The sequence below is a fragment of the Echeneis naucrates genome, chromosome 13 (assembly GCF_900963305.1).
Source record: "Echeneis naucrates chromosome 13, fEcheNa1.1, whole genome shotgun sequence".
In the NCBI taxonomy this organism is placed as follows: Eukaryota; Metazoa; Chordata; class Actinopteri; order Carangiformes; family Echeneidae; genus Echeneis; species Echeneis naucrates.
Genome location: NC_042523.1, coordinates 22,258,307 through 22,277,055, shown reverse-complemented (window position 1 = coordinate 22,277,055; position 18,749 = coordinate 22,258,307). Strand labels below are relative to the sequence as shown.

At 42.3% G+C, this 18,749-nt stretch overlaps 1 protein-coding gene across 1 annotated transcript in view; it reads right to left on the bottom strand.

The window, feature by feature from the left end:
• Positions 1 to 354: 354 nt before the first annotated feature.
• LOC115052528 (calsyntenin-2-like) overlaps positions 355 to 18,749 on the bottom strand; it is a 75,217-nt gene continuing 56,822 nt past the window's right edge. The window contains exons 9-16 of the mRNA XM_029516681.1: positions 16,843 to 17,009; positions 13,740 to 13,888; positions 9,147 to 9,349; positions 5,145 to 5,321; positions 4,710 to 4,855; positions 3,236 to 3,359; positions 742 to 926; positions 355 to 561 (exon numbers count right to left, since the gene is read on the bottom strand). Coding sequence (XP_029372541.1) covers positions 355 to 561; positions 742 to 926; positions 3,236 to 3,359; positions 4,710 to 4,855; positions 5,145 to 5,321; positions 9,147 to 9,349; positions 13,740 to 13,888; positions 16,843 to 17,009 — 1,358 coding nt within the window. The remainder of the gene's footprint in view (positions 562 to 741; positions 927 to 3,235; positions 3,360 to 4,709; positions 4,856 to 5,144; positions 5,322 to 9,146; positions 9,350 to 13,739; positions 13,889 to 16,842; positions 17,010 to 18,749) is intronic.

Genomic DNA, 18,749 nt, shown 5'->3' with positions numbered 1-18,749 from the left:
GACCTGTTGTGGTGTGGACTGTAATGTGAGAGGAAAACCATCTCTCGGGGGATGACCTAAATTTGGCGAACTGTCCCTATAGGAGGAGTGAAAGTCGAGTGATTGAGTTGCTGTTTTAGTGTCGTATTGTTTCTATCCAGTTTTATAAAATGGGAGGTTTTCTGACAAGGCGATGTTTATATCATTGCATTGTGTTTGTGTGTATCTTAGTGTAGTCTTCCATGAGTATGACCTCATTTTTAGATCAACATCACATAAAGTCTTTTAGTTTGAACTGTCTGATTTGGAGTTTGAGTATGGACGCGTTGAACAATGTGTTGTGTGTGAGTTCGCATGAGTGTGGGAGTGTGTATTTCAATAAGATATTGTTTTGTCCCAATTTTGGCCCTTCTTGCTTGAGCGTTGCATCCTGGGTAGCTGGACGTCCACTTCCTCCTCGCTGTCGTCTGACTCGGCACTAGTGATGTCATCTTCCTCCTCCTCTTCCTCATCATCTTCTTCTTCCTCCTCTTCTTCCTCTTCTTCTTCCTCCTCCTCCTCACTGGCCTCCTCCTCTCCAGCCTGTGGCTCCTCCAGGTTCTGTGAGAAAATGATCAGAAATGTGTTTTGAAACCAAGTTCTCATGAGAAAGTGGATCACCAATGAGCCCTTTCCTCTTGTGTAGATCCATTTGGTCTACCTCCCATCAATCCCCTAAATTCCCTCCCTGATAGCGTCCTGCCACATTCCTCCTCCGCCTACCTCCATCGGGTTGACCGTGATTGTCAGAGCTGAGTCTTTCCAGGTTGCGTCCGCCTCTTTAGCCGTCTCTGCCATCTTGACCTCCTGCTGGTGGGTGAGGTGAATGCGGTAGATGCCCAGCACCACGACCACCACCAGGGCAGCAATACACATGACAATTACCACCGTGGCAGCACTGGGGACGCCTGGAGACAAGAGGACAGAAAACAGATGTGAAGAAAAAGTTGATCTCCATTTAAAATGTTCATCAAGAACGGTTCAACGGTCACTTTACATGCAGTTTATATGAAGTGAATATTTATTCATACATCAAATATGAGAACAAGGAGGCTCATCATTATTCATTTTGCACATGAGGACTGTTAGTCTGTCAGTTTGGTCCAGGCTGAAATACACTTTCTATGTTGTGTTGCAAATAACCGTTATTTCTTATGTTTTTGTGAGTCTGGTCTTAAGACTGCTTCATGATTTTCTGGTCTTTTTGACAAGGATTGCTTTTTTTTAATAGCATATTGATTTTTTTATTTTTTTTTTTATTTTTTTTTTTCCCTTCATACTTTTTTTTTTCCTAAAGTCCTCTTTAACCTTTACATGATGGCCACGTTGTGGATCTTGATGAGATTCTTATTTTAACTACTGGAGGAATTAACATAAAGCTTAGTGTAAGTACCACATCAGTAAATTAGCATTGTTACAATAAATGTAGTAGTAACGTGGTGGTATCAGGGGGCTTTAGTGATGATACGGGCAGCAGAGTTCTGGATCAGTTGTTTAGCATACAGATCAAAAAAATCACTCTGCGGCAGTAAATGAATATTATACCTGCTGAGATCATATTAACATATCTATTGCCTACTCCATCTTTAATGCTAATTTTTCATTTAACATGCCAATGCTAGCCACAACAGTACAAAAAGCCAAGCCCAGCTTTAAAGAGCTGTTAGCATGGTTACAGACTCTTTTAGAGGACTGATGAACATTTTTTTTTTTCTCATATGGCTTGGTTAAATGTATTAATGATTTACAGAATGATTGTAATAAAAACTGCATCATCAAACTGTTGAACTTAAAATCCAAAATGCTGCTGAACGAACGAATTAATCTATTTGGAAATGATGGCGATGCATATTAGGAAAATAAATGTATTATTAAACAAAGCATTGGTCATTTTGTCCAAAGAAAAGTCTAAACTTTGAGATTTTTCTGTATTTCAGAGAGCTGTTTGAGACAAGAAAAACTGCACTCATGTTAATGTAATTTGTGTCCAAGTCTGGCTTTGACTCATAATAGAGTGATAAATTCAGCTGATTTGTTAGCTGGATAGATTTCAGTTCATTTTTAAAATCTAGAATTCATTAAGGGTCCACAACCGCATCAATTTATCATAAGTCATATTTTGCAGCGTGAAGTATGATAGCTCTAGATCTAAAATGTTTATTTTCTCTGCTCGGATCTCCAGCCTGCTGGAATAACAGGACTTCCCCTGCCCTCCTCACTGCTCTCTGCTGGTGTGTGAGTGTTTAACGAGAGTGAGACTCACGGGATTTTTCAGATAGTCATTTAATTCTGTCTAGTTCCTCAGAATCTCACAGTAAATCTGCGCTCTTTGATCCTCCTTGGAGTGAAGTTTAGCGCAGCGTCGCACAGACACACACAGACACACACAGACACACACACAAACGATGCTACTCTACATACATCGTGACATCGTCTGAAACATTTTTACATGTAATGGCTGAACCAAACCTGGAAGTCTCCCCCCCCCCCGCACCAATCTGACCTCCTTTTCTCAGACATCCCCACACCAGCCCCGCAGCAGCTACACAACTCTCCAGGAATGTAAGTAGAATCCATTAGAGCCTGATGAATAATTAAATCTCATGTGGTAGATTAAGACTAAAGTCTTTCCTCTTCACCGTGTTCTCTTTATTCCGTATCACTCGTGCACAGAGGGAGGGGAATGGACTGACTGCTTCATTTGACAGCAGCTTCACCCTGTTTTCTAACGCAGGGTGGCCTCTCTGGGGAAGTAGCAATCTGAAAAACTAGAAAGCGAAACCTTGAACCTACAAAAGTTTACCCCAGGATCGATGGATACAACGAAAACTCCTCACTGACTCTATTTTTTTTTTTTTTTTACTGTAGCAGCTCAGTGGTTTGCAGCATTTGATTCTCAGGTTGCCTTCGGTTTTATAAATTTTTCCATCTTAACACTTCCCAAAAGTGCGTGAACGTGATATATACAAATACACAGTTGTTGAGTAATCTACAGTAATTGATTTATACCATTACGTCACATTAAATGTTTTTTATATTTACTGTATAAACATAAAGTGTTGCTTTTGTGTGTGAATTCAAACTTTGTCACTTGACCCTTAACACAATTTTTTGCCAATATCGCTCATTGATAAATCAAATTATTAACATTCCAGGGCTGTAATATGAAAAAAATAAGAAGGAGCAAATCAATCCATTGCATCAGAAATTTTCTTACCTGAGTTGTGACTCGGGTACAGGCCATGAATCATGGACGGATGGTGAACCATCTGCATGTACTGAGGCGGGGCGATCATATGATTGACATGTTCCCCGGCCTCCGAGCTGTGCAGTACGCTAACCTGTGTCGGATGAGATGGAGCAGAGGTGATTTTAGAAGGTGAAGCGATTTGAGGTTGAACATTTTACAGTTTTACGCACTTACACTTATACAGCTGAGATATTCTTGTCACTGTAGATTGAATAAATAAGAATAAAAGATAAAAAGCTGAAAAGTCCAGATTTTAAAAAACGGAAAGTGGGTGTTTTTATGGATTTATGCAGGACATGGCCGACTCAGTACAGGAAGTTAAAATGTTAACCAGATTCAACTCAACACCCTTTAAGATTTAAACCGTTACATGAAACATTTTGTGTCCTCCAGCTGAACACCAGAAACTGTAAACCTGGTGTAAAAGTCAGGCTCAGAGTGGGTTCAGGGACCTGATTTATGGAGCTGATGATTCTCATCCAGCAGGAACAGCATGTTTCAGAAACAGTCCAAGGTCTGAAAGATTGTCTCTGGTTGGTTTGAGGTTTTAAATAAACTGACAGTGTTGATTAAAATTTGATTCAAATTAATTGCCCCTCCCACCCCGTGTTTTGTATTCATAGAAAGTTTTGTGAATTTTTATTTTTTTTTCTGATATTTTCCAAGTGAAAGTGATGCTGCTGGATTTGTAAAATTTGCTCCGAAAGTGGAAAGTGTTGGCAGAGGCTTGAGCTGAGTCAGTGCCGTCACTTTGTCAGTTTAAGCACTTTGGTCCACTTGGTGGTGGAAAGCAGCATGGCCTGTAGTAATAACTAGCACTTTCCTGCTGACTATCATCGGGAATATTACAGATTTCTGGAAAAAAAAAAAAAAAAAAAGGAGTTGCTGGAAATAGATCTGCCATTTTTATTTCCTCCCATTTGTAACTGAAAGCACTCAGGCCATTAACCTCAATACTGCCAGTACAGACTTTGATTACCATTTAGGGACTTTAATCATTTTACTTTTTATGCCATCAGCGGACAAAATACCAATGACTTTTATTTCACTATTACTGTTAATCAAGAATATTTTTCCTCAGCGAGTCATTGTATCTGTAAAAGGATGGAAAAAAGAAAAAATAAATAAAATAACATTTTCCTAGCAGATATCTCCAAATCACTTTTCTCCTCACCTACTCTAACCACCACACAATTGTAAACAATTGTATTCTGTTGTAAGCTATTGTGTTGTTGTTTCCTATTTTGGCTTGAATGTTGAAAAATGATCAATAATCAATGAACCAATGAGGACAAATTACATTATCCATAATTCTTCCATCCTCCTCCTCCAGTTTAGAGGTGTCTCTAGAACTGATCGATTCTGGTTATTGATTAAAAAAGATGGCACAAAGCTTCATCGACTTGACTCTAAAAACTCTAATTCTGTCGTTCACACCGACCTCCAGGTTGAACTCATTGCTGGTGTAGCGTCCGTTGAGCTCCGAGCAGGTGAGACGAAATCTTCTTTCTAGAAGCGGTTCAGGTTGCCAGTTATAGTAACGCACCTGTCTGACCACCTGTTCGTAGTTCGCCATGGAGTCCACGCCTGTGAAGTCGGCAGAGTGCAGCAGAGGTAGTTATGACGGTGACACAAAGCGAAGGGTGTACGTGGGACGACGGAAACAGCAGAGGGCAAGTTTTTTTACTTTATCAATTTAGAAAGGTTCTGAAAATTCTACGGGAGCAAAATAAAAAAAAAAAACGACATATTTTGAGTTATAGATACAATGTAGAAAATTAAAGAAGTACAAAGTGAAAGATTAAAAAATTGATTCGGTCAAATAAGAATAAGTAAAAATAAATGATGGCCTCGTGGTATAACCGGAGCAGCCTACCGTATATGGACATGCCAGACGTGGAGTTGGTGGAGTCGAGGTGTTTTCCGAGCAGAGCGCTCGGCTGCAGTTGGAGAGACTCCTGTCCCGGCCTCAGCTCCTCCCCCAGCACCAACACATCACAGTAGTCCAAGTTATGGATGATCTCCTCCAGGACGCCGGGACGCCGTGCTGCATGTAGGGAAAAGTTCAGCTTTAACTTGGTTTTGTGTGATTCTGGGTTCTACAATCAGGATCTGCCTCAATAAAACATGTTGTCATTTGGCTCAAAATATGATCTCACTCTTGATGAATTGCAGCTTTCGGCCTCCTCAGCGCGGTTGATGTACGAAGAATCTCAATCATTGGTAACTACACCAAATCGTTCCATAAAAGTTTTGAAGGACCATCACTCAAATAATGAAAGACACACTGCACACCTACTCCCAACTCCCGGGCTCCAATTATTCGACAACCTTCGGCACACAGACTTCGCCATGAGCTGCTTTAGTAATAAGTCCCCTCAGACACCTCCCATAGCAGCAGCACTGTGGGGGCTGCTGGGGCTCTTTGACAGCCTCCCCCTGCACTGTGATCCCCAGGGAGGCGACCGGTTCTGCCCATTTAACAGCTTCCCAAAGGTGAAACATCTACGTGGTTGGTGTGTGTGTTTTTTAGGAGGTGGGGACAAGGAGGACAGCGAGCAAAACAAGTAGAAACAGAGTTGTGTGCTCCACAAGAGGAGGTTGTTTTGTGTATGAACACATTTTCAGCCTGTGTTGGTTCATGGCTTTGGTTGCGCTGCAGAAGTCAGTAAAGCATTGAGATATTTCCCTCCAGAGAACAAGGCAATTCTGTAAAAGCTCATGTGTGTTGGACACATTTTCTCGTCATGTTGATTCTTCAGCTCTCAGCAGAACTATATATATATATATATGAATGTGTGTTTTCACAAAACCAATATTTCTCCTAACAGCACATTTAGAGTTAGATTATATGGCCTAAAAGAAAAATTTTCACTGTTGCTCAATTCAATCTTTTCAGCAGTTTGGCAGCTGCAATCTGAGTTGTCAAAATTCACATTGGTTTCTGTGTAGCTGATATTATTCACTCATCTCTTTGACTTAAAGAAAATGTATTGACTCACTTTAATATATTTTTGTGTTTATTTCAGTTGTATCATTGCTTTTTTGTTATTTTTTTCAGTTTATCGTGTCTAGCTGCAGCTGGTGCTCGTCTCTGTTACTCAACTGGCAGGTTTGTATGTCGTCCTGTTCAATGCTGCTTTGACATAAAATTGAGAACTCGGTGTAAAAGTGCCATAACACAACTCTGACACAAGCCACTGATTCAATGTCCCAGTTTATGTGATCATGCAGCCAGAACCGATCTTAGAACTGCAGTGAGTGATACAAAAGAAATGATGGAGCTGGACTTGGAGTCAGAGAAAGTAGGAGAGGAGAGACAGTGAGAAAAGTACTCTACAGCAGAAGAGGACCCTGAAAACAAAAGGATGAAAATGTTGACCATTAAAGATAATGAGTTGAGGACAGAAGTGATGACCTTGCTTTGGGTAACTACCAGAATAAACCTTGAATAGACATTTTAGTATGAGAGAGGGAGAGGAATCCGGCCGTGCTGAGCAGGCTCAATAGAAAGACAAATGAATGACAGAGACAAAGCTTGGAAAAGGGGCGAGGGGGTGATTAGTGGGGTCCAAAAGAAACTTATTGCATGCCCTGAAAAAGAAATATGTGATTTATCTTGAATCCTTTAAGCCTCGAGAGAACACAAAATCTGCTCATTATGGAACTTCAACATGCCCCTCCCCCTCCCACACACACACACACACTCTCTCTCTCTCTTTCTTTCCATTTCTGTGTCTTTCTCTGGCTTTCGGCTAATCTCTCCCCCCCAGCTGCAGTCTATTTCACCAGCAGAAAGAGCTCCACCAACTACTGAAAGCAATCCCACTTTTTGCTCTTCTTCCTGCGCTGCATTATGCACAATGGAGGGCTAAAACCTCCCACTTGGTCTGCTTATCGGCACTTAATTGGCTGTGAGCGGCGTTGGGGCCCCCGGGGCTGAGCTGGGGCCCGAGAGCCGGGCTGCCTTCTCCCCTCAGACGGCCAGATGACCCCGACAAGACTACAGCAGCGGGGATTTAAATGTCACACTCATTTACTGCCGGTCAAGGAGGAGCAACCTGGAGAATGGGTGGTCTGGTAGGGGCAGGTCTTACTCAGCAGGAGGCGGGTTTGAGGTCGAACGGGGACAGATATGTGGAGGAAACAGTGGAGGGGCTAATACCTTCAGCCCTGATGGAGAAGGACGGACTCATTTCCTCAACACAAGAGCAGCAGAGCAGTATGGAACAAAAGGCTCTCGCTTACACTGCAGATTACTGCCACTTGTCCTCAGCTGTGCTGCATTTACTCAAGTACCCCCTTTTTTTTTTTTTTTTGAAGCACTTGAGGACTCCTGTACATTTTCCACTCCACCTTTTAAAGTGAAATATTGTACGTTATATACAATATAATACAATAACACCGTAGTTAGATGGTGCTTGTTAAGATTTCACATTTTATGAACTTACATTTAAAACAGTTGAAGTTGGTGAAAATGTTTCCCCACTAACTGAATGTGAAGTAGAGAAACAACATGTATAATATATTTTTTCATGCATGTAATATTTTATGGCAGAAGCCAAAATAGTTGTCCATCTTTCTGGCGATGTATGAAACTTGTGGTTAACGGTTGTGAGACAAAAGCTTCGTGGGTTAAAAGTCAAAATACAGAGTATCTAAACTTATTCTCAGCAGCTTTGTCAACAGGCGGACAATGTGGCTGTGTATACGCCAAACTATCTTTATGACACATTAAATATTAAAATGGTGACATATTTTTGATTAATCGTCTTGAACTCTGGGGTTTATATGCATCGTATTTTATCCAATCAAAGCCTTTGTCCAAGCCCTCTTGATTAGCTGTAGCTAACAGAATGTCATAATAGATCAGAGGAGAGAAGTAATTTCCAGTTCTGTGTGATCCAATATGAAAGTGATAGAACTTACTTGAAAATGTTGATGTTTTAGCCAATATAATCTTCACTAAAACAGATCTCCCTCTGAATTATATTTAGATTTTGACTTTTTAGCCTTTCGAAAAGCATTTGAATAGTGATGAGAATGAACAGGAATCTACACTGTAACTTGCAGATTATTGGCGGTAACTTTTACTTTTAAGTTAATGAGAGCAAAACAACAGCTTACGCTTTTTTTTTTTTTTTTTGTGTTGTCGTTATGTGTGCGGGCCAACCAGATGAAAGAAAGCCTAACCCGATTTGCAGCCTCTCGAGACGTTCCAAGATGTTCAGCTTTCTTTTAATGTTTAAAATCTGACGGTGAGGCAGGTGGCACTGCAAAGGTTGTGGGACTTCATGAATGAGTGAACACGTTATCAATATGAAACACACTGAAATATTAAGTTGAGACAGATTTCTACCTGTGGGGAGGTACGAATATTTGACTGTGAGGTTCGCTCACACCTCGTCGACTGAGTGCACTCCAAATGAAGATCATTAAAAGAATACAGACCTCTCCCTTAGATAGTTTAATTTGTTGAAGCCCAAGACGAATGAACAGAAATGTTTCCTTATCGAAGGACCGACTGCAACAAAAGTCAGCTGATGAGATGTTGATGTATTGGAGATTTGATTGTCCTGTACATTGTTTTACCTTCCACTTTTCAAATTTAAATCGAGACAAATACAAGTAGCTTTCCCTTTTTTCTTCTTTAAAACATCTTTTCAATAGTGTTTAGAATCATTAACATGTTGGAATCTTTTCTTGTCAAGTTTCATCAGACTGAGCTGCATCTTTTCGTCCAGTATTTGCTGATAAAACCAACATTCATAGATCAGATCTGTAATTTTTATATCTCGTGCAGCCCAAAATCTGCACGATTGAAGGAATCAATCGTGCAGATTTTGACACTTTGGGAGGCAGCCCGTACCTGTGTGATGAGCGGCGGCGTCTGCTCTGGTCACGGTGCTGATGATGTGGAGGTCCTGGAAGAGATCAACGCCGCCTGAAGCTCTGAGGTCAGCAGCTGGCCGGCTCAGTCTCTCCACCCCGGTGATGGTGATCCTGGGCTCGCTGGGCTGCAGCACCATCACCACCGCGTCGATGTCGGGGATGGTGATGCAAGTGTCTTCACCGAAACATCTGGGGAGAGGGGTGGAAGAGGAGGAGGAGAGGTGAGAAGTAAAAAAAAAACTAAACAAAAAAATCAATCTGGCTGCGCTGGCAGTCGTCTGAACCTGGCTGAACCCCCCGACAGAGGGCACCTAGGAACACTTCAGGTCGATGTACGACAGCAGTCACCCTCACACAACCTGCTGTATCCTGAGGCAACATTAGAATGTAAAACCATGGAGCATTACAGCAGCTAATAAAGCTTATCAACAGCAACAAGACCGCTTGGCTGCACTAAAACCACAGCTGTTAAGCTCAAACCCAAACCACAGTGCATGCAGATATTCAGGGGGGTAAAACGCTCTGTCAGCTCAGGCAGCAGACACGGACCTGCAGCACTGCGCCTGCTGTGTTTTCACACGCGCATGTCTGCCTCCCCGCCTGCCCGCCTGTCAGCCTGTGATAGGATGCATTCAAATACACAACGTCCACTGGCAGCCATGAATGGACGCATGGACACATAGCGGCTTCTGAGCTAGCTGCGAGCTCCCAACACAGCCGCACAGGGAGAGCAGACACACACATGCACGTGTTCACAGGAATCAGCTTTCTGAAGGTGACGGTGCTGCTGGTGTTGTTAGACATCCTGTATTTTCCCACCTCTAACTGGGTGAATTTTTATGAGCAAAGAGAAAAAAGAGATTAGGCTGAACTTAAAGCAGCTCTGGAAGTCTTCTTTAAAAATATTTCCCTCGCCTTGAGTGTTCGCACAACCTGTATAATCCAGGTGCTAAATGCATTACCTGGTTCTGCTACCCAGGGGTGTATTTAGGCTCACGTTGCATTCCACTTATTTCACTTGAGCTGTTGTAATTATGACATTCTGACTTGTAAATGCTTGTAAATGTTTGCTGTATCATCAAGGTCGTAATTTTGACGGGGAGACTCAGACTTCTGCTTTCAGACCGGTCTGCAGAGGATTCAGACGCAGAGCCACCTCACCAGGGAGATACAGCGATATGAGCGATATGAATTACACAATTAACAAAGACACTCATGCTTGTAAATGTGCTAATGGGTAGATTGAATAATTATTTGCTGCAATGATAGGATTTATTAACTCTACAAACCAGCCTGGTCCAAACTTAACTGAGCTGCTGACCCCCCAAAAACACTTTCCTGTTTTCCTTTTCTGTGTTTTGAGAGACAAAAAAATCCAAATATCATAATTCATGACAGACATTCGGTACTACATTATTGGCTTTAATTTAGCTGATGATGCCTGACAGCTGGATAAAATACGAACCGCTGTCCAAAATCCTTCGCGGTTGTCTGAGGCCACATATTGAGACGAAAACAGGTTTCGGGGGCATCGCATTGCTTCTTCTGCTCTTTTTCTCTCGTGCGGTAATGGCTGGCGGTGTGTTTGTTCGCAGTTTGGGCACTGAGCCACTTTTGACAGCAGTGGGAGATACAAACTCAGTGTCGCAGAGAGAGATGGCTGCTGCACGGGCCTGGTGAGCTGAGACATAATAAAAACAAACAAACAAAAAACAAAACCTGGAGCCAGTCCAACTTAATTATAAAGAAATACGATGAGGCCGCCTAAAAGGGCTGTCTCAAAGATTAGCGCTAGTTACTTTTATCTTCTAGGTGCCTGAAGTAATTGCGGTTATTAGGCGTCAGCATGAAACAAATTTAATTGCATTTGGATGAATTTATCAACACCTCCGTTTATTTGTGTAGACTGATGCCGTCTGCTGCAGCTGAGGGAGTTTTCTTTTCAGCGCTTGCTGACATGTAGTGGTGGGAGGCCATGTTTCAGGCTCCGGGTGGGAATAACTCAGCTGAGGAGACTCTTTTCTGCTTCTGTTCTGCTCTGAGTGCATTACTAAAACAACAAATTGGAAGTTCAATCACTCGCGTTATCATTGAGGCTCTATACAGGATATCGCTGCTGTAAGCACAGGTTTCACTGAGGTTACAGACACAATGTCGCTCTCACAGCAAACATTTAGCAAAGACAAAAGCGCCGTCTTTAATCACTGAGAAAAGTACCTCCAGAATCAAAAGTCGAGCATTTTAGACTGTGTGGGTTTAAAATTCCACACACTTTCATAACCATTTTCACCATTTACCCTCATTTTACTGAAGAATCATGATTAATCTCTGAACTCATCTTTCATCCCGCACTGGAGCACAAAAAGAGATCTAAACACCATCCACACAAACCCTCGTAAAAAGCAATCGTTAACTACAGAGACAGATTTACAGTCTCAGCACCTGCTGCACCACACAGAATCATTTTACTTCGTTTTTATTCCTCACAGTTATTCTGGATATTGTGATTTAGATTAGTGTATTTTTATAAAGTTTGAGGGTAACTGTCTAATCATATTCAGGATCTGAGAGGTGGGAGCGCTAACATCAAATTAATCTTATTTGAGGGAACACTGTGTCCATCCTCACGTCCCAGATCAACCGGTAATGTGTTCAGTTTGGCATAAAAGTGTCTCATTTTCACATTCAGGATCGACTTTTTCCAAAAACATACTGCATTTCTCTGACATCTGTATCTATTCACGTCGTTTTGATGTCTGATCATTTTTACTGGAATGTGTCTAAAATGAACGCGATGCATTCCGATCACATTTTGCTTCGTAAACGTTGGAGTTGCACTGTTTGAGTTCATGCTTTTACAAGAATAAATCTTTTTAGTACTATTTAGATAATACACTCAGGGAAAGCTCAGAGAAAGCTACATGTTAGTACAGAGATTCCAAACGGAATAAATGTTTTCATTAATGGACACTTTCTGGTGCCAGTTTAACCTGATTTTCTACAAAAGTAAAAATGTTCATACAAATGTGATCTCCATAAAAAAGACGACAGTGGGCAGTTGGACAGTTGATCCAGGTGGGATTAGATCTGGGGGCGGAGACTGCCTTGTTGTGACATCACAAAGTTACAACTGTCCTTTCTTTTCTGCCCATGTTGGTTTGGTAAACTCTCTGTTCACCTCCAGCTTGAGCAAAGCTCTAATTGGAGAATCAAAAACAGCCTTTTGGGGCTCCACATGAGGAGGGCAGAGGGAGAGAACCAGGATGCTTTATTTATATTTATGGCTTATAAAAAAAAAACCCCCAACATATTAATTTGTGTGTGAATGTTTATTCTGTTAGCGTAGTCTCTAAACTATTCTCCACAAGAGAAATGTAATAAGTCAGTCCCAAAGAAGAAATATGACAGGGGAGCTCATAAGGCTTGTTGTTAAGATTAGCTCTGTTAGTGTTTTCTCTGCCTGCAGTAATTGCACTTATGAAGTGTTCGCAAGAAACAAGTTTAATTGCATCGTCTGGAATTATTCAGCATCTCTGTTTACTTGTGTGGATGGATGCTGTCTGGAGCAACGAGGGGATCTTTTTTTTTTCAAGCTGTTGCTGACACGTTATGACAAGCAGCTGTACTTCAGGCTCTCAGTGTGAATGGATAGCTTGAGTTTTTTTTTTTTTGCTAATGTCTGCAAATGTTGTGAGCATCAAATGCAACAGAGTGGGAGCTAAAATTCTCTTTATCAATGGACTCCCTTTCACATATTTACTAAGCCGTTTCTACCATCATGCATGCACACACTCCAACTGTCACGCCAAGGCGTCTCGCAGGCCGGTTGGCAGTCGACAAGAAAAACTTTAATTTAAACAACACTTAGCAATCTGTCATTAGCATGCATTGGTGTGAAGCTCCTCGCTGTGATGACTGTGCTTCATCACCGGCAGCCTGCTCAGCACACACACACAGACACACACAGTTTCTTCTGCTGTGTTAGAAGACGTTCTCAGGCCTGCAGCCACGCATCGAACCCAACAGGAGGTTTGGGAGTGAACCCCCAGGGCTGTGCTGCAGGGGTCTACATATATTTAATACAATCATGAATTTTAATAGTAACCCACCGAGGCAGGCTGTTGTACCAGCCAGCTTTTCTTCCTGTCTTTCACGCTCTCTTTTTTTTTGTACCTCTTACTCCCTCATTCCAGAGTCTTGGCAAAAAACAAGCAGAATTTATTAATCCATGACATGAAAATGTAAAAACCTGCCCCCGGTGGCAATAAAGAACAAAAAATAAATATATAAATAAATAAAATTGTGTATTCAAGGAAAAGGAAAGTGACAGCAGAGGAGAGGAGAAGTGGAGAGACACAACCAAGAGGAAAACAAGGAGGGGATCAGATCAGTGGGTGAAAATAAATGTATCAGTCAGGCTGCGATATCCAACGTGGTGTCTTAACACTTGGCAGAGGTGTTCAGGGGGATTAATGCAGCTCATAACTGAGGGAAGGGACAGGGAATTTAGTCATGGATAGAAGATAGAGATAAAAGTACTAATGAAAGAAAAAAACCCTAAGACAGCAGTTCTACGTACTGTACGGCGGTGGAAATGCGCAGACGTCGGATTCCCGGCGTGGGAAACTGGCGAGAGTTGATGTAGGAAACTTTCCTCACGGCAGCGTTCATGTTCTCCAATTCCTCTCCCTCCATGACCAGGATGGATTGGGCCGGGTTGAAGTGGAACTGAGGAGAGAGGAAACAGAAATGTCAGTCAGTTTTGAATTGAGATGCTGTAGATTTGCCCTCACCGGTGTGCCAGGCCGAGACACTAGGAGGAAATATGTGTGTACAACAACAAAGGGAAACAACGACTGTTTCCACAACAGCAAAGGACACAGTCAGGTTCACCTGCAGTGAGCCCTTTGGCAAGAACGAGCTGCCTTTTTCCAATAAGTGCAATTTTAGGTTTGTTTATCTGGGAAGAGTCTGAGCCCAGATCTGCTGTGTGGTTATAAAAAAAAAATAAATAAATAACACAGAGGGACCTAATTCAAGACTGGAGCCAATCCCAGCTCACTCTGGGCGAGGACGGGGTCACCGTGGACAGATCGCCAGTCCATCACAGAGACAAGCAGAGACCAACTCAGACCTACGGACAGTTTAGAGTCACCAGTTAACCCAAACATGTTGTCTTTGGACGGTGGGAGGAAACCTACACAGGCACAGTAACCACTAATGCCACTAAAATTATTCCAGCTAAAATATTACCCTGTATGTTCACTTCCAGACGACACAGAGCTAAATATTTGCATTCATTTTGAAGGCGTGATTTTTGGCTACGATGCAGCGTCGACTAAACCTGGAGGGAACCGTCTGGCCATTTAGAGGCTCAACACTCAAAATACGGCACAGATGAGAGGCTGAAAGATGCTAAAGCGCTCCGCACGGCACAAGTGGGCCTTCTGCAGTCACCTGACTTTGCCCTCTTGATAATTGAGCGTTGCTTCTGGTAATGAAGTCCTTCATACCCTCAGAAACTAACATTTGTTATCTTGGTGTGACAGCAATTTGAACACGTCAGACAATATATCAAATCAGAAAAAGCTGAATGTATGACATCAACAAGAAGTGGGGTCGAGACATAAAAATGTTAAACGGTCAATTACCCCTCAAGGTAATGTGCCGGTGACTTTCAGGCAGCCATTGTTTCTATTCTTGTCGCTGTACAGTTGTATAAATGCTTCACACAGACTTGAAACTTGGTTGAAGCAGATAATCCATCAAAGCATGACATCATGTTTGTAATATATTACTATGCAGCAGCACTGTGACTTTGATTTAACAGAAAAACAAAAAGCAGCAACAAAAAAACCCCCCAAACAATCTAATATTTGCTGTGATGGATCACCTATTTTAAGGTGTTTTCAAATCTTTGTAGATGGATTTTTTTTCCCATCCATCTTGGATCCTGGATGGAAATAAAAAGAAACTGGTGTGGGTTTTTAGAGGACATGAAGTGAAATAATAATAGTAAAATAAATGGCCTAAAACACGAGGAAAGTGGCAGCATGGCCCTGAAATCAGCAGGCGAAAGAACAGTCGGTGTGTTCTCTTCACATGTATTCTTTGACTCTGACGTTTGATGGTGGCCATTTTGAAGGGTTTAAGAAGTCTGCCATAACTAGACTAAAGCCCCCCCCCCAATCACTGAAACTGGCCCTCAGCTGCAGGCTGGCGGCACTTCAGCCCTCCATGGGGCTCTCCACACACTCCCTCACCTCCCCCGTCATTTTCCTCTTCACACCTTTTCTTCTCCCGCTGTCCCCTCTCGTTTTCTGTTCTCCGTCAGTTTACTTGTTGCCGTCTGCATCCTACCTCCCACCTCCTCCCTTCCTACATGTTGTTCTCCTCAGATTGTGCTGTGCCAGACCTCCATCTGTTTGGCTAAACGCTGTCTTTAAGCCCCCCTGAGGACTTTTGGAGGGCCAGACTAGTGTGGCGCAAAAAAGAAAATGAAATAGCTCTCAAAAGATAAACTGCACTGGCCCAAAAGAGCTTGTCCTTCTCTCTCATGTCCCCCCATCTTATCCCACCTTGTCTTCTCAAAAGGCACCCCAACACAGGAAGAGCAACTAGAGAGAGGACTGGGGATAGTGTGAAGGAGCAAAGATATAAAAGGAGTTAGAGGGGCTGAGTTTGGCGGGTGAATAGAACAAACCCCCCCATCCATCTTGTCTGCCCTCTATCTTCCACAGTGTAGGGAGATGGATTAGCTGAGCCAGTCAAGGGGCGGTCGGGTGTAGTAGCCGAAGAAGCCAACTGATGATTTAAAGAAAGAGTCTTGTGTACAGTACATTACATCCGCTTTTATCAGGGATTGTGGTTTTGTGTGCGCATGCAGCAGAGGAGAAAATATGCTTTTCTGCTGCTGGAGAGAAGAGATATTTTGGAATATAAGATAATTGTTGTTCGCTGAGAAGATTGATATCACTGTCATAACCGAGTGGTAAATATAAAGGGAGCAAATCATTTAGCAGCTTGTCCCAAAGTGACAAATCCACCGCCAAAGTGCATTACTTACATCATTAAATGTTGTGTATTTAATTTGTGTTGTGTATTTAAAAAAAAGTGACACTACGACTTAATATGGATTTTCATCGAGGCGTCACTTACTAAGATTAGCTCAATGGCCTCGAGCTGATATAAGAGTGCTATCCATTTCTCATCAGGAGAGAAATAAGATGAATTTCATGTCCAAATTATTGCTCACAGAGCTGTAATTCACCATCGCAGGATGAATGCCATGGATGGATAGTAAAAAAACTCTAAGTGGGGAACTTTGAGAAAGGAATTACAGAACTTTTCTAAGCGGTGGTCCAACTGTGAAAACTAACAGTTTATTAGTAGTCGAAGGTCAACCGCTCTTATGTTCTATTCCAAGGTGCTATATAAGATATAAGATATAAAGCTCTCAGAAGTGAAATATGAAATATATATGAACCTCGTGCATTTCTCTCTACTGCATGTGCACCATGAATCTGTGTGTTTGTGCAAATGGAGGTGGATTAAAAGTTAGTGTTGTTTCCGTCCATCCCCCTCTTTTGTGACCTGATGCGATCTGTAAAATTGGAACTGTGGAAGTCCATTCCCTCTTTGGAAGAACTTTTCCGTCTCCCTCTGTGAGTGTGCATGGATACCTTTATGTTCTTATCCAGACTCTCCAGGGAGTTGATGTCCAGTCCCTCTTTGCAGGCCTGCAGACAGGAAATTACTTTCTGACTCTCGATCTTCCCTGGCCGGATGGTCAGTCCAGATAGGCTGCCCCGGAAATACTGAGTGAACCGCGGCTTGGTCACCTCCCCACCTACACACACACGCACACAGACACACCAACCACACAACCATTAAAATGCATCACTGAAAAATAATTGTAGGTATTCAAGTCCTATGTCAAGTTGAAAGTGCAGTAATCAGCGCTGTAGTGTTACGTTTGCGTGTAGACAGTTTAGTAGGTTTTTTTTTTTTTATTAAGCCCAGGTGACTAAATTATGCTTATAATCGATTTTAAGGTCTGCATTTTGTGGTGCTGCTGAAAAAATGCAAATGTTACCCAGCGGCCCCATCCAGGCTAAATGGGAAAGTCAAAACAGTTAAAGAATTATCCTCTGAACTCCATAAAGGCCAAAGCCACAAAGATGAATCTCCAAACTACTCATTAGCTGAAAGGTTACCAGCTCTGGGTACGAAAACTTCCCAACGCTTTCCTTCCCCTCGTCTATTTCCTCTCTTCCTCTTCCTTTGTCTCAGGTTTTAATCCACCAAACAACAAAAGGTATGGTCCCTTCATCGAATGAAAAAAATTTGACCTCAACCATGCAGCAAAAACATTAGGAGGGTGTGATGAAGAATGGGTGGAGAATTAGCTGGAGGGCAAAAAAAAAAAAAATAGTTTATTGTCCTCTGCATGTTGGTCGGTTTGCTATTTATTGAAGAAAAACTGCTACTTGCTGGCTTGCAATTCTGATTTGATCAAGTCTGATTGTTGTTAAAAAAAAAAAAAATCACAGGCATGCGAAGCAGAAGAGAAGCACTCAGATGCCAATGCATGTTGGACGCCGGTGTTATACGGACATTCTCTGGAGGTTTTCAAATCAGCCGGGTTGGTTATATAGTTTAGTGAAGCTGGTAAACAGCCCGCCTGCTTCTCTAAATGTCCTCCTGACCTGATAAATAGCTTCTGAGGAAATTGCTTTCAGGAACTTCCACACTCCTTTCTTGATTGGTCTACCCGGCTGGGCAACACAGACTTCTGGTTTGTGGTTGTCCATTAAGTGACTTCCAATATATAACAAATTTTAACAGGTCACCAAAGTGGACCACCTGAGCCATGCACGTGTCAATCAGGCTGCTGAGATCGTCATCACCCCCGGAGGCTCCACATACAATTTATATCGGCCTCAGCCAGCCCCACCAATTCTTTCTGATAATTCTTATCTAATCACTCTAATGGAGCCAATCTGTCTGACTTCTTCTGGAGCGTCTGCAGCCATAAGAACCAGATCAGGCACCAAACAGCTCTGTTCAGGATTCAGATCATTGTTTCATTTTGGATAAATGCAGTTCAGAGCACAAAGTAGATCCCACCAGTTGACAAACTATTCACTCGTATTGTGTTGCTGTGGCAGATGGGTATCCGTGCAGCAACCTGATGGGTCAAACATGGACCTGTGGATGATCGATGTGGTGGAGGCCAAAGCTGTGACAGTGGAATTTGTCTCAGTCAGTTGCTCGTCAGCTCCTCTGTCACGAGTCAAAATCATGCCTCAGCTCCGCCAGCAGCAAGACAAAATTGTCTCAGCTATTCATGCTTGACCTTCAGGACTTCGAGGTATTACAGGCATAGGCGCAAGGCATGTGAGGAGCGCTGGCATTCATATGAGCGTAATAATCAGTAGTTATACCAGCTGCAGAAAAAGTCAAGGGTAAATCTGGTCATGCTTTGTCACCAGTCAGTATATTGTGATAGCACTGTTTCTTTCAAACCCGCGTCAGAGGAGATAAAACATTTGGTATGAAAGTATATGTTTAAAATCTCCATAGTAAA